Below are 16,587 nucleotides of genomic sequence, written 5' to 3'. Positions count from 1 at the left end.
GTTCTTTGAGAGCGGGATTGGCAGACAACGGCTGATCGTAGGAAAATAGGTGGGGCGGTAGATACAGTTATTCGTTTAACCCGTTTTCCGTTACATATGTGAAATACTTAAGTCATTCTTAGGAGCCGATAGTGACATAGAATTGTACATAACGTTACGTGTCTGAGATAATTTACGGGAGCTTAGGAAATTGCTGGTGTTAAGTTGCTAGTCAAATAGCCTATAATTTACTGACTAACTTTAAAACATGACCAGGTCATATTTCACCCAGAATTAAGAGAAAATTTATATATAGGCTATAGTGCTAAAGAAAGTATACCATTTAGAGATGCATCTTGGAAATGACTGTCTCTATCTGAAGCCCCGCCTAAAAAACCGTTATTGACCGTTATCCTGATACCAACTGTCTGTTACCATTAACGTTACTATCAGACGAACTGTTGCTGCTCTTCTAATAGAGCTCTATTTAAAACTGTTTAAAACGCAAAGTTATTATGAAAATTAAAACATACAGTATATATCTATAGAATATGGGGTATTTTTTAAAAATCAAAGTAAGAATAATCCAATCGCACAACAGCTTCTCCAGAACAGGATAATTGTGAATACAATATTTATTCAACAGTTCTGCTTTTTTAATAGTTCTATTAACAAACAGTACATTTGAGTAACAACTTTTAGATGGTTAGTTGACATTTTTACAAATCCAAAGTATTTGAATGGACATAAATTGATATTCTGACAAAGACCCATGTCAGTTATGACTCCGATGGCCATAATTTAGACTTTTTGATCTCATTATTGTTATTGTATGTGTGTGTGTGTGTATATACATTATTTTGTTTCTTGTTTTGCAAAAATTGACACGTGAATGATGAAAGCAACTGCAAAAATAAAGCGTTTTTATTGACAGACCAAGACATAAAAAGTCACTCTGATGATCCTGGATCAGTTTGTTCTTTAGTGTGTTTGTTCTGGTGGGTCTGAAAACTTCCTAAATAAGCGAATCTCTCGCCGCAGATGGAGCAGGAGTAAGGTTTCTCTCCCGTGTGAACTCGCTGATGGACCTTCAGGACGTCTGATCGAGCAAACGTCTTGTCGCACTGTGAGCATTTGAACGGTCTTTCTCCAGTATGAATCCGCTTGTGCTTTTGTAAAGTATCAACTTTCCTGAAACTCTTCCCACAGACGCTGCAGTGATACGGTTTTTCTCCAGTGTGAATTCTCTTATGAAATCCAAAATGAGCTGGACTGGAAAAGCTCTTCCCGCAGTAGGAGCACAGATACGGTTTCTCTCCGGTGTGAGTCCTCTCATGACAGTTCAGATAGGATTTGTGACCAAATCGTCTGTCGCAGTATTTGCACTGATACGGTTTCTCACCTGAGTGCATTTTTTGGTGTGACTTTAGACTAAATAACTGCCTGAAGCCTTTCCCACATTCACTGCACTGGTACGGCCTCTCATTGGTGTGCAAACGCACATGTATCTTTAGATGAGATCCATACATGAATCTTCTCTCGCAGTGAGGACACTTGTACGGCTTTTCGCCCGTGTGGATTCGCTTATGAACAGTGAGATTTCCTTTGGTGCTGAAATACTTGTCACATTCGCTGCAGTGGAAAGACTTTTCGTCGTGTCTCTTTATGTGAGCTTTCATATTAAAAGAAGTGGTGAAAAAAACCTTCCCGCACTGTTCGCAGTGAAACTCCTTCTTCATGCTGTGCTCTTTTGAATGAAGTCTCCTCTCTTCTGCGGCAGGAAAGCTGATGTCGCATCTCTTACAGGTGAAGACTTTCTGTTCTGTGTGTTTTCTCTCATGTCTCGCTAAATGACCCTGTGAACTCAATGTTTTTCCACAGGTGGTGCAGGAAAAACTCTTGGCCTCAAGCTGTTCTTTAAGGATCGAGGCTTTTTCTTCATCTCCATCAGAACATAAACCACCATTGACATCTGAAATGAACAAAACTTTAATAAAACAACCTTAAAATGCACTCAAACAGAGTTAGACTACAGAACCTACAGTCTCTGCTGACATTTAAGTATCAAGGAAAATAACAAAAGGACATGAGAGGAAGAAACAAACCTGGAGGAATGAAATCTTCATCATCATCATCATCATTCCCATTATAATCATCTTCCTCATCAGTCTGTTGTTGCTCCTCTGCAGTGGTTTCTTCTATCAGGTTCCTGCAGTCCACCAGTTTGACGGAGCACATCTTCAGCGGCGTCTGCAGCATCTGCTGTTCTCCAGCGTTACAGTCAATGGTTTGATCAGTGGATTCATGATCCTGAGCGTCAGTAAAACAGAGTAAAGTGAGGCTGAGCTCTGAGTCCTGTGTGTCCCTGGATCTCTGATCTCTGACGCTCCAGACTGAATCCTGAGCTTCTGTCCCATCAGTCACACGCGCTGAAACCTTCTCCACATGAAGTCACAACAAAACAATCCAAATTATTTAATGTAAACTTAATCATCAGCTAAAGGATGAACTGAAGAGCTGCTCAAACCTCTCTGTTCAGTTTGTCTCCTCTTTCTCTCAGCTTTGCCTCCAGTGACGCCACCTCTTTCTTCAGCTGACAGATTTCTGTGATGAAATCCTCAATATCCAGCATGGACAGATCAGTTCCTACTGACTTACAGCAGATCACATCCACCTGCGCTTTCATGCTCAACATCTGAACACAAACACATCGATTATTAAAAGGCACATTTATAATGGACTAATTAAACTCATTTACATAAGATTATGTGTTTCCTCAGATTGCCTTAATTTTAATGTTTTGTAAATATCACATATCTTTGTCGTTTACATTATAATATCGGACACAATAACCACTAAAATTGTTTATTAGAGTGAATGGTCAAATATTTTATCATAATTCATTTTATATTGTATATTTGACCATTAACAGTGTAAACTAACTTTTTTTAATATTAATATAATTTAGTAAAATCCACTGCCTTCATATGACCAGTCAAAGTTACTGATTCTTAGTTCAAAGTACATTCACAATAACTCTTTTTATGGTTTTCGACGGAATGTTTGAGTCAATGGTAAAATAAACATAAAAAGTATTTGACAAAACGTTTCAAATAATAATAAAAAAAACCTTTCAGAACAAAAATGTTTAGGTTTTACTATGAAAAATTAACCTCAAACACAAAAAAAAAGTTCTCAAGAAATCATAAAAATGTTATAAACGTGACTTTTGCTTTCTAACAGGAATATTATACTACACGAAATTCATCACCTTTATTTAAAACACTCGTTCAGCTGCAGGACTTGAGGCATTAAAGTATGGCATTCTGCTCGCTTCTGTTAAAAAAAAAAAACAAAAACGAGTACGAGAAAGCATATTATCCATACAACAATAAAGAAAACTCAGCGCTACTTCCGTCGTATGCTCTTCTCGGGTGCCGCAGCAACATGATGCACTTCCGCCTCCTGCTGGACTGGAGCGCCAACTTCGCTGAAGTAACTTTAACTTAATGGGCTATTTATCTCTTTAAATTTAACTTAAATTAATTAATATATTTTATTTTAAATCTATTTAATTTAATATTAATAATATTGCTAATTAAATCACACACAGATGTAAACTGCTGTTTCTGTCAATGTCCCAGTGAAAAATACCACTCAAAAAAGTATGGTTGCATTATATGTTTTGAAACATTCAAATGTGGTATTTACATTTTTTAAATCAGAACTCAGGATTGCTTTGTCATGATTATTTGTATAAAAAGTTCGATTTCCTGAACCTGTTCTGCACATTCTACAGACGTCCAGGAAAATCCCTAGCCAGACTTCCAAATTTTGGACTGCATATCTATATCATATAGACGTACAAATATGTCCTGAGCCGACCGACCCAAGATCTGCACGTTGGACAGACGTCTCATGTTTGTTGGGAACGTTCCCAGAACTGTTTTTTTTTTTTTTGCTCACAGAATATTATTTTGTTAAGGTTTGTTTTTGATTAGCCAGGAAAGTTTAGCCAGCACGACCCAATATAGTATAACTGGCGTGGAAATGATCTGTAAGGACGCCAAATCAGTATCATGAAATACATATCTAGTTTTTATCGTTTAATTAATAAAAACAATCTTAGCACATTAACCACGTGTAAGCTCAATCACCATTCAATCTGTCAGGTACCCAGATTTAAAAATTTTCAGCACCAAAGAAATATGACTTTAAAACAATGTATTGTATATAAAATAATTGATTCAAATAAATGATCCGTAAACAAAAACTTACCCATTAACATCATGTTCTCTTCAGTAGGGCATGTCAAATACCTCCTAAATCATATTTACTCTCATAACTATATTCATTAAGATAAACGAACGAGTCACTCAGTAAAACGAAGTGACCGTTAATTTTCAAATTCCGCGAGCGCGCGGGTCTCTGTGGAAGACAGGTGAAAGCGCGTGCTGGAGACCGGCGTGTAGGGCGTACAGAAAAAACGAAGGTTAAACAAACCCAAGAAATGTATTAACCCTTGCCTAATATTATACCTTTAAACGTGTTTTGTTTGATCTAATTTCTGTATTTTAATAAATGCTGCATTATACAAATTTCAGGGCTCTGTATACAGTTGGTCATTACACAAAAACATCTGCAACGTTTTCATCGGAAAGATACTTTTACAGGGTTATAAAAATAACCCGTGAATAACCATTAGGGGACGTTCTAAGTTAATTTAAAAATAACCACAGGCAATGTTCTGAGAACATTATTTTATGGTTGCAAAATAATAACCTAAACATAACCATTAGGGAACGTTCCCTGTAAACTGTACTTGTTTACAGTAAGTAACTTGCTTTTTTTGTTTTTTTAAACTTTGGTCATGTTTAGCATGAGAATCCAGCTGTGTAAGAATGTATGAAGTGGCATTAAACTCCCACTGTAATGATAAAAATGCACGGCATTTGCAGACAGCAGGTGATTGTTGGAAAATTGGACACTAAAACAGTGATAGACATGGTTAGTTTAACCCGTTTTCAGTTACCTATACGAAATAGTGACGTAAGACTTAAGGCCCGATTTTAGTGACAGAGTTGCTGTGTCTGAGTTCAGGAAACTGCTGTTGTTAAAGTGGTCTGGGGCATATTTCATCCAAATAAAATAAATTAGTGTTAACTCTGTTAAGAAGCTAAATTCACAGTATGTAACAGAATTGACTGTCCTACACAGAGAAACACACACACACACCATTTGTTACAAACTGTCACTCTACCTTAGTAACAGAGTTGACATTGACTAATTTACTGTATTATTCGGATAACAGGAAATCACGATTTAAAAATAAAAAAAACAGTACAATAATAGTTCAGGTTATTTAATAGTTATATTAACATCTAATGTTGAGGAACATCAGACTTGTAGGCGAATGTTCATATGCTCATGTCTTGAAACCATCATGAGTATGATGTTACTGTTGATGTTTCAAGACATGAAAAGTCATTCTGGAGCAGTCTGTTCTTTGGTGTGTTTTTTCTGGTGGGTCTGAAAACTCCCTAAATAAGCGAATCTCTCGCCGCAGATGGAGCAGGAGTAAGGTTTCTCTCCTGTATGAACTCGCTCATGGACCTTCAGGACGCCTGATCGAGCAAACGTCTTGTCGCACTGTGAGCATTTGAACGGTCTTTCTCCAGTATGAATCATTGCATGCATCTGTAAAGTAAGAACCTTCCTGAAACTCTTCCCACAGACACTGCAGGGATACGGTTTTTCTCCAGTGTGAATTCTCTGATGCTCTCTGAAATGAGTTAAATCAGAAAAGCTCTTCCCGCAGTAGGAGCACAGATACGGTTTCTCCCCAGTGTGAGTCCTCTCGTGATGATTCAGATTAGAAGTCTGGCGGAATCGTAGGTCACAGTGTTTGCACTGATACGGTTTCTCATCAGAGTGGATTTTCTGGTGTGACCTGGTGTGATCCGTGGTTGTAGGTCTTCTCGCAGTGAGGGCACTTGTATGGTCTTTCGCCCGTGTGGATTCGCTTATGAGCATCGAGATTTGCTTTAGATCTGTAATACTTTTTACATTCACTGCACTGGAAAGACTTTTCACCATGAGTCTTCAAGTGAACTTTTAGCTTAGAATGACAGAAAAAAACCTTCCCGCACTGTTCGCAGTGAGACTCCTTCTTCACGATGTGCTCTTTTGAATGAAGTCTCCTCTCTTCTGCGGTAGGAAAGTTGATGTTGCATCTCTTACAGACGAAGACTTTCTGTTTTTTATGTATTTCCTCATGTCTCACTAAATGACCCTTATTGTTGAATGTTTTTCCACAGGTGTTGCAGGAAAAACTCTTGGTCTTCGGCTGCTCTTTAGAGGTCGAGGCTGTTTCTTCATCTTCATCAGAACATGAACCACCATTGACATCTGAAAAGAACAAAACTTTAATAAAACAATATTAAGATGTACTCAAACAGAGTTAGACTACAGAACCTACAGTCTCTGCTGACATTAAATTTTGTGAAAAAAAAAACAAAAGGACATGAAAGAAAGAAACAAACCTGGAGAAATTAAATCTTCATCATCATCCTGCTCTTCCTCATCAGTCTGTTGTTGTTCCTCTGCAGTGGTTTCTTCTATCAGGTTCCTGCAGTCCACCAGTTTGACGGAGCACATCTTCAGCGGCGTCTGCAGCATCTGCTGTTCTCCAGCGTTACAGTCAGAGGTTTGATCAGTGGATTCATGATCCTGAGCGTCAGTAAAACAGAGTAAAGTGAGGCTGAGCTCTGAGTCCTGTGTGTCTCTGGATCTCTGATCTCTGACGCTCCAGACTGAATCCTGAGCTTCTGTCCCATCAGTCACACGCGCTGAAACCTTCTCCACATGAAGTCACAACAAAACAATCCAAATTATTTAATGTAAACTTAATCATCAGCTAAAAGATGAACTTATACCTGAACTTATCCTGATACCAACTGTCTGTTACCATTAACGTTACTATCAGACGAACTGTTGCTGCTCTTCTAATAGAGCTCTATTTAAAACTGTTTAAAACGCAAAGTTATTATGAAAATTAAAACATACAGTATATATCTATAGAATATGGGGTATTTTTTAAAAATCAAAGTAAGAATAATCCAATCGCACAACAGCTTCTCCAGAACAGGATAATTGTGAATACAATATTTATTCAACAGTTCTGCTTTTTTAATAGTTCTATTAACAAACAGTACATTTGAGTAACAACTTTTAGATGGTTAGTTGACATTTTTACAAATCCAAAGTATTTGAATGGACATAAATTGATATTCTGACAAAGACTCATGTCAGTTATGACTCCGATGGCCATAATTTAGACTTTTTGATCTCATTATTGTTATTGTATGTGTGTGTGTGTGTATATACATTATTTTGTTTCTTGTTTTGCAAAAATTGACACGTGAATGATGAAAGCAACTGCAAAAATAAAGCGTTTTTATTGACAGACCAAGACATAAAAAGTCACTCTGATGATCCTGGATCAGTTTGTTCTTTAGTGTGTTTGTTCTGGTGGGTCTGAAAACTTCCTAAATAAGCGAATCTCTCGCCGCAGATGGAGCAGGAGTAAGGTTTCTCTCCCGTGTGAACTCGCTGATGGACCTTCAGGACGTCTGATCGAGCAAACGTCTTGTCGCACTGTGAGCATTTGAACGGTCTTTCTCCAGTATGAATCCGCTTGTGCTTTTGAAAAGTATCAAACTTCCTGAAACTCTTCCCACAGACGCTGCAGTGATACGGTTTTTCTCCAGTGTGAATTCTCTTATGAAATCCAAAATGAGCTGGACTGGAAAAGCTCTTCCCGCAGTAGGAGCACAGATACGGTTTCTCTCCGGTGTGAGTCCTCTCGTGACAGTTCAGATAGGATTTGTGACCAAATCGTCTGTCGCAGTATTTGCACTGATACGGTTTCTCACCTGAGTGCATTTTTTGGTGTGACCTTAGACTAAATAACTGCCTGAAGCCTTTCCCACATTCACTGCACTGGTACGGCCTCTCATTGGTGTGCAAACGCACATGTATCTTTAGATGAGATCCATACATGAATCTTCTCTCGCAGTGAGGACACTTGTACGGCTTTTCGCCCGTGTGGATTCGCTTATGAACAGTGAGATTTCCTTTGGTGCTGAAATACTTGTCACATTCGCTGCAGTGGAAAGACTTTTCACCATGATCTCTTTATGTGAGCTTTCATATTAAAAGAAGTGGTGAAAAAACCTTCCCGCACTGTTCGCAGTGAAACTCCTTCTTCATGCTGTGCTCTTTTGAATGAAGTCTCCTCTCTTCTGCGGCAGGAAAGCTGATGTCGCATCTCTTACAGGTGAAGACTTTCTGTTCTGTGTGTTTTCTCTCATGTCTCGCTAAATGACCCTGTGAACTCAATGTTTTTCCACAGGTGGTGCAGGAAAAACTCTTGGCCTCAAGCTGTTCTTTAAGGATCGAGGCTTTTTCTTCATCTCCATCAGAACATAAACCACCATTGACATCTGAAATGAACAAAACTTTAATAAAACAACCTTAAAATGCACTCAAACAGAGTTAGACTACAGAACCTACAGTCTCTGCTGACATTTAAGTATCAAGGAAAATAACAAAAGGACATGAGAGGAAGAAACAAACCTGGAGGAATGAAATCTTCATCATCATCATCATCATTCCCATTATAATCATCTTCCTCATCAGTCTGTTGTTGTTCCTCTGCAGTGGTTTCTTCTGCTCTGCTCTCTATCAGGTTCCTGCAGTCCACCAGTTTGACGGAGCACATCTTCAGCGGCGTCTGCAGCGTCTGCTGTTCTCCAGCGTTACAGTCAGAGGTTTGATCAGTGGATTCATGATCCTGAGCGTCAGTAAAACAGAGTAAAGTGAGGCTGAGCTCTGAGTCCTGTGTGTCCCTGGATCTCTGATCTCTGACGCTCCAGACTGAATCCTGAGCTTCTGTCCCATCAGTCACACGCGCTGAAACCTTCTCCACATGAAGTCACAACAAAACAATCCAAATTATTTAATGTAAACTTAATCAGCAGCTAAAAGATGAACTGTAGAGCTGTTCAAACCTCTCTGTTCAGTTTGTCTCCTCTTTCTCTCAGCTTTGCCTCCAGTGACGCCACCTCTTTCTTCAGCTGACAGATTTCTGTGATGAAATCCTCAATATCCAGCATGGACAGATCAGTTCCTACTGACTTACAGCAGATCACATCCACCTGCGCTTTCATGCTCAACATCTGAACACAAACACATTGATTATTAAAAGACGCATTTATAATAGACTGATAAAACTCATTTACATAAGATTAGGTGTTTCTTCAAATTGCCTTAATTTTTTTTTTTTTTTTTTTTTTTAAATATCACATATTTCAGTCTTTAATATATAATATAATTTTTACACAATAAATACTACAATTATATGTATATTAGAGTGAATGGTCAAATATTTTATAATTAATTTTAATATTGTATATTTGACAATGTAAACAAAATTTATTTACATTATTATTATTTAGTAAAATGCACTGCCTTTATATAGCCAGTCAACAATGTTAATGATTCTTAGTTCACAGAATATTTACTGTAACTTTTATGGTTAGAAACTAAACAATTGAAAAGTTAACCTTGAAAAATTAACCTATAAAAAAAAAAAAAGTGCTCTAGAAATCATAAAAAAAATGTTATGAAAGTGATTTTGCTTTCTAAAAGGAATTACACAATGATACAAAATATAAATCACCTTTATTTATAACAATCGTTCAGCTGCTGGATTTGAGGTATTAGAACATGATATTCTGTTCGCTTCTGTGTAAAATTTAAATCACCATCCGGTACAAAACAGCGAGATACGAGAAAGCATATCAGACAGTCACAAAACCACAAAGCAGATTATGATATAAATCACATAACCGGCGAGAAACGCGTTAAACAGGCACCGACTGAACGAAAACTTGGCGAGAATTTCGTCGCGCGCTCTTCGCGGGTTCCACAGCAACATATGACGCACTTCCGCCTCCTGCTGGACTGGAGAGTGACTTCAGTTTAATGATGGAACGAGCGGCTTTGGTGGACAGCGGGAGATTTAAACAGTTTAACCCGTTTTCTATTACATTTATGCAATACTTCAGTAAAATAGCTGGTATTACTGACACAGAACTGTATGTGTCTGAGAGAGTTTAGGAAATTGCTGGTGTTACAGCTGATAGTCAAGCACTAATTTAAAGACTCACACGAAAATATGTCCGGGGAATATTTCACACATAATCAAAACAAAAATTGTATATCTACCGCTAAAGAAAGTCAAATTTTAGATCGTGACAATAACGTTCTGAAGCTCCGCCTTAAATCCGTTACTGACCGTTATTCTGACAGCAACTGACTGTTACCATCAGACGCGCTTCGGCTCTTCTAATATAAGTCTGTTTAAGCCTCTGTTAAAATGTAAGTATAATATACAGTATATAAATAGAGTATATGGGGGGAACTTAATGGTTTTAAATATTGGCTTCCTTTACTTACAACATGGATATTCTTGATGAGAATCGCTCAAGTAAATATCTGACAAACATCTTCTGATCTTCATTCTTCTGTGACATTCATGCTGATATTCTGCACATCAGGACAACTGTGAGTATAATATTTATACAATAATAGTTTAAGTTATTCAGTAGTTCTATTAACAGTCAGTGTTGAGTAATGTCAGGCTTGTAGCTGATAGTTCATATGCTTTTGCTCCATAAATTAAACTGTACAAACAGTGAAATCACTCAGTGATGTTGGACTAAACATCCACCATCTGAATGCTGCTTAGAAATCCATCTGTTGTGTAAAATATGGTTCAGATTGTCATGTCAGGTTGTTTCGATCAACAATCAGTTGTTGAAAGCTATCGATGGTCAATTAAACTATTTAATTTTTTGGGGTACATGCAGCTCGCTGGTAAAACACGTGCAAGCGGCTGTGAGTAACAGTGACGGGGCTGGATCTTTTGCAAAAAAATGGGTGAGGTGGTGAGGATTTGGGGAAAAAACAAGAAAAAAAAAATGTTATTTTATTAATGGAAATTCATGACCAACCCACAAAACAGAGCTTTAAATGTATGGGCTCGAATAGCATGAATCCTTATTTCTCTTACAAACACAGCTTTGCACCTCACTTGTGTCATAATACTCGCATTAAAATGTTTCATGTGAACAATAGTGTGTTTTTTGCCATATAGCACCGCCGATGGAAATGGTTCACTGACTGCATGGCACAGAAACATTGTGCTTTACCTACGTTTGGGATCATTTTATTTTCAATGCTGACAATGTCAATTGCAAACGTTGAGATTGTGGAGCACCATGAAACCATTTAAAGGCTCATTCATGACAAGATATGAAACAGCCAACAAAGTAAAATGATCCCAAACATAACTACAGCATGCTCTCATCAATTTATCAAATGATCATAATCACATATACTGATTTTACAGTCCTACTACTAACCTTTTATTTAGACTAAAACCCCTTTCATTCGGGTGCGGAAGCTGGCGTTTTGAGGGGCATTTGCACATCCTGCCATGCCTGACTACATGCCATTGCAATAGACACAATTTGCAGTATTACAGTTAATGATTTATCGATTAACAGTTTATTGTTCATTTTAACAACGATTGATGGGATTGATTGAAAATTGACATCCCTAATTGAAACCATCATCTGTATGACGTATGATACACTATATTGCCAAAAGTATTGGGACACACCCTCCAAATCATTGAATTAAGATGTTCCAATCACTTCCGTTGCCACAAACGTATTAAAAAAATGCAGATTGCTTCTACAAACATTCGTGTAAGAATGGATTAATCTCAGGAGCTCAATTAATTCAAGTGTGGTACTGTGATAGGCTGCCACCTGTGCAATAAGATTCATAAAATGTCCTCAATACTAAATATTCCATGGTCAACTGTTAGTGGTATTATAACAAAGTGGAAGCAATTGGGAATAACAGCAACTCAGCCACAAAGTGGTTGGCCATGTAAAATCACAGATTGGTGTCAGTGCATACTGAGGTGCACAGTGCGCAGAAGCCGTCAACTTTCTGCAGAGTCAATAGCTACAGACCTCCAAACGTCATGTGGCCTTCAGATTAGCTCAAGAATGGTGCATAGAGAGCTTCATGGAATAGGTTTTCATGTCAGAGCAGCTGCATCCAAGCCATACATCACCAAGTGCAATGCAAAGCGCTGAATGCAGTGGTGTAAAGCACTCGCTGCTGGACTCTAGAGCAGTGGAGATCTGGAGTGATTAATCACGCTTCTCTGTCTGGCAATCTGATGGACGAGTCTGGGTTTGGTGGTTGCCAGGAGAATGATACTTGCCTGACTGCATTGTGCCAAGTGTAACGTTTGGTGAAGGGGGAATTATGGTGGTACACACTCCTAAACCTTGTGGAACGCCTTCATAGCTGTGAAGGGAGGGCAAACTCCATATTAAAACCCTATAGATTAAGAATGGGATGTCACTGAATTTCATGTGCATGTAAAGGCAGACATCCCAAAACTTTTAGCAATATAGTGTATATCACATGGCGTGAATGATAAAAGCAACTGTGGAGATAAAGCCTTTTTTATTGACAGACCAAGACATAAAAGTCACTCTGATGATGCTGGAGCAGTCTGTTCTTTGGTGTGTTTGTTCTGGTGGCTCTGAAAACTACCTAAATAAGCGAATCTCTCTCCGCAGATGGAGCAGGAGTAAGGTTTCTCTCCTGTATGAACTCGCTGATGGATCTTCAGTACACCTGCTCGAGCAAACGTCTTGTCACATTGTGAGCATTTGAACGGTCTTTCTCCAGTATGAATCATTGCATGCATCTGTAAAGTAACCAACCTCCTGAAACTCTTCCCACAGACACTGCAGGGATACGGTTTTTCTCCAGTGTGAATTCTCTGATGCTCTCTGAAATGAGTTGAATCAGAAAAGCTCTTCCCGCAGTAGGAGCACAGATACGGTTTCTCTCCGGTGTGAATCCTTTCGTGACAACTCAGATAAGAAATCTGGCGGAATCGTTTGTCACAGTGTTTGCACTGATACGGTTTCTCATCAGAGTGGATTTTTTGGTGTGATTTCAGACAGCTGGCGCTTGTGAAGCCTTTCCCACATTCACTGCACTGGTACGGCCTCTCATTGGTGTGAACACGCACATGTATCTTCAGATGAGGTCCATGATTGAAAGTCTTCTCGCAGTGAGGACACTTGTACGGCTTTTCCCCCGTGTGGATTCGCTTATGAGCATCGAGATTTCCTTTGGTGCTGAAATACTTGTCACATTCACTGCAGTGGAAAGACTTTTCACTGTGAATTTTCAAGTGAAGTTTTAGACTAGAATGAATGAAAAAAACCTTCCCGCACTGTTCGCAGTGAAACTCCTTCTTCATGCTGTGCTCTTTTGAATGAAGTCTCCTCTCTTCTGCAGTAGGAAAGATGATGTCGCATCTCTTACAGGTGAAGACTTTCTGTTCTGTGTGTTTTCTCTCATGTCTCGCTAAATGACCCTGTGAACTCAATGTTTTTCCACAGGTGGTGCAGGAAAAACTCTTGGTCTTCGGCTGCTCTTTAGGGGTCAAGGCTGTTTCTTCATCTCCATCAAAACATGAACCACCATTGACATCTGAAAGGAACAACACTTTAATAAAACAACTTTAAAATGTACTCGAACAGAGTTAGACTACAGAACCTACAGTCTCTGCTGACATTTAAGTATCAAGGAAAATAACAAAAGGACATGAGAGGAAGAAACAAACCTGGTGGAATGAAATCTTCATCATCATCATCATCATTCCCATTATAATCATCTTCCTCATCAGTCTGCTGTTGTTCCTCTGCAGTGGTTTCTTCTACTCTGCTCTCTATCAGGTTCCTGCAGTCCACCAGTTTGACGGAGCACATCTTCAGCGGCGTCTGCAGCATCTGCTGTTCTCCAGCGTTACAGTCAATGGTTTGATCAGTGGATTCATGATCCTGAGTGTCAGTAAAACAGAGTAAAGTGAGGCTGAGCTCTGAGTCCTGTGTGTCCCTGGATCTCTGATCTCTGACGCTCCAGACTGAATCCTGAGCTTCTGTCCCATCAGTCACACGCGCTGAAACCTTCTCCACATCCTGACAAACACAATCAGTAAGTACTAGATATTAAGTCACATAGCAAAACAATCAGAATTATTTAATGTAAACTTAATCAGCAGCTAAAGGATGAACTGAAGAGCTGCTCAAACCTCTCTGTTCAGTTTGTCTCCTCTTTCTCTCAGCTTTGCCTCCAGTGACGCCACCTCTTTCTTCAGCTGACAGATTTCTGTGATGAAATCCTCAATATCCAGCATGGACAGATCAGTTCCTACTGACTTACAGCAGATCACATCCACCTGCGCTTTCATGCTCAACATCTGAACACAAACACATTGATTATTAAAAGACACATTTATGATAGACTCAAAAGATTATGGTTTGGTGTTTCTTTAGCTTTTGAAACAATGGATTTACCTTAATTTAACTTTTTTTTTTCTCTCAGATATCACATCTCATATTTCATCTTAAGGATAGTGTTTCTTTATATATGATTTTTTTTTTTTTTTTTTTTTTTGTTTTGTTTGATTTTCAATTAAAAGTCTGGGACAAGGGTAAAATAAAGTTTATTCACAAGTGGTGATATAAGAAAGAAGGTGTTATACTTAAATATGACATTTGCATAACAAAAACGTTAATTATAAACTCAGAGACAAGAAAACTGCCAAGGACAGCAAGAATGTTATAAACATAACTTCTGCTTTTGAACAGGACTATACTATAATACAGTATGTTATAACTTACATTTATGATGTTTATATTCAGATACTATATTTCTAAGATTTCCACTCGTTTCTCCTTACACTATAAATAATTAAATTGTCCGGTAATAAACAGCGACATATGAGAAAGCATGATATAGTCGTAAAACATTAAGTAAAATTATTGATGTAAAACACTGTAAACACGCAAATCTGAATGTTCACTCACAGAAATCTGCTCTACACTCGAGAGCTGCTCGTGGTTTGGCGCAGCAACATATGACGCATTTCCGCCTCCTGCTGGACTGGAGCGACTGATGCTGGATTGTTTTCAGTGCTCTCTGAATACTGTGCCCACTCTGAAAGAACATTCAGTGTTCTTGTTCATCGTTAAAATATTGTTAACGATATTTCTGACTAAGATAAATTTAAAAAAAAAGTATGAAAAAATATGTTGGCAACTAGGAGAAAATTGAAACAGATGCAGTCACACTGAATGTATTTCAGATGTGATATAAAGTTGATATGACAACATGTTTGAAAAGAAAGTCTGTGTGTTCCCCTCAGCAGTTGTTTGTGTTTTTAGGGAAATTAATCTTAATGCGCAATGTACTGTTTAACATACATTAACAAATATGTTTAGATCCATGTTTTCCTTTCAGATTATATGACATGTTCAGATTAAAACATCCTCAATGGTCATCTGTAGATGTTTGAGGTGTAAACAGGCTGACATTTTGCAGCACTATAAGTGTGTCTACATACTCTTTTTATTTGTTTTTATGTGTACTCTTACAAACCTTTTCTCTGAAAACAAAATTGATTACTTTGAACTGTTGTTGACACCCCAAAAACCAATAAAATAATTATTTACACTCTGACACATTCACACACAAAGCTGGAAGTCGTGTGATCTGTAATTAACTCTTTAGCTTTTCACTAGAACCCGCCCATCGAGAACAAACAGCACTTACATAAACACATACAATGAGAACAAACTCTTATTTCTACAGAATCTACTGTGAATCCATCCCTCGATCACCAAACATCTAATAAAACAGCAATGAAAATAACATTTCTAAAGCTGGAAACTTCTTTTTTTTATTTTTCTTTCTTCAATTTCATATCATAATCAGAGTAATAGAGTGAAGATTGTGTTTCAGTAGAACATCTTAGGTCTGCCTGTGTTTTCCCATCATTTGTCTGATCCATGTTTCCCTCTCAAATTACACAAAATATATACGAATTAAAACATACAGATGAAAACAAAAACACTGTTGATTGCCATACAACAGTGTGAAATATTAAAACCCATCTAAAAGGGAACATTCTCAGATCTTTGGCTAACAGTCTAGCAAAATTCTCTTAACCTTATGAAGAAATGTTTTTGCAGTAACGTTGATAAAAATGTTTGTTCAAAGTTATCTGGTCTGTAATAACATTCTGGAAACATCTGCGCAAAAACATGTAGCCCTGTTGTGCTGATTCCCCAATCCTGTCCCTCGTTCTCCTACTTTGCTTTGTGTCTACTCACTGTCCTATTAAAATAAAAAGGCAAAAATGCCAAAAATAAATCAAATTTATAACGTAGTGGGAATGTTAGCAAAACATTTTTTAAATTGTGTTCACTGGGTTTGCTATCATACTATTCTATTAGTCCAACTGAACAAGACAATCTGAGTGCAAGTAGCACTTACCCATCATAAAATAAAAAAATAATTAATTAAATTTGGTTATAAGCGATGATGTGCGAGTTAGTGTGTAAATAGCCTTTGCCAACAGGATTGGGTATTTGCACT

General features: G+C 37.9%; 1 protein-coding gene and 1 pseudogene across 2 annotated transcripts; both read right to left on the bottom strand.

Moving 5' to 3' along the window:
• Positions 1-255: 255 nt before the first annotated feature.
• On the bottom strand, positions 256-9,976 carry LOC127155381 (zinc finger protein 501). Of its 2 annotated transcripts, none has more exons than XM_051097652.1 (4): positions 9,722-9,976; positions 2,507-2,674; positions 2,085-2,415; positions 256-1,951 (listed from the first exon to the last, which is right to left on the bottom strand). In XM_051097652.1, exons 2-4 carry the CDS (start codon positions 2,672-2,674, stop codon positions 930-932), a joined length of 1,521 nt encoding a protein of 506 aa, XP_050953609.1. In that variant the 5' UTR covers positions 9,722-9,976; the 3' UTR covers positions 256-929. The 2 variants fall into 2 exon arrangements, with proteins under 2 accessions (XP_050953609.1, XP_050953527.1); XM_051097570.1 differs by lacking the exon at positions 9,722-9,976 and adding an exon at positions 3,251-3,417 and having other exon boundaries at positions 261-1,951.
• LOC127161113 (zinc finger protein 845-like) lies at positions 5,303-15,655 on the bottom strand (annotated as a pseudogene).
• Positions 15,656-16,587: the final 932 nt, after the last annotated feature.

Source organism: Labeo rohita, chromosome 1, assembly GCF_022985175.1.
Source record: "Labeo rohita strain BAU-BD-2019 chromosome 1, IGBB_LRoh.1.0, whole genome shotgun sequence".
Lineage (NCBI taxonomy): Eukaryota > Metazoa > Chordata > Actinopteri > Cypriniformes > Cyprinidae > Labeo > Labeo rohita.
This window is presented reverse-complemented; position numbering and strand designations above follow the sequence as displayed.

What these genes read in the sequence shown, in the direction of transcription:
- LOC127155381 (XM_051097652.1), bottom strand. Translation starts at nt 2,674, where the DNA reads ATGTTGAGCATGAAAGCGCAGGTGGATGTGATCTGCTGTAAGTCAGTA. An exon ending in GAGACAAACTGAACAGAGAG is followed by an intron (nt 2,416 to 2,506) that starts GTTTGAGCAGCT and finishes CATGTGGAGAAG; the next exon opens with GTTTCAGCGCGTGTGACTGA. An exon ending in TGAAGATTTCATTCCTCCAG is followed by an intron (nt 1,952 to 2,084) that starts GTTTGTTTCTTC and finishes TGTTCATTTCAG; the next exon opens with ATGTCAATGGTGGTTTATGT.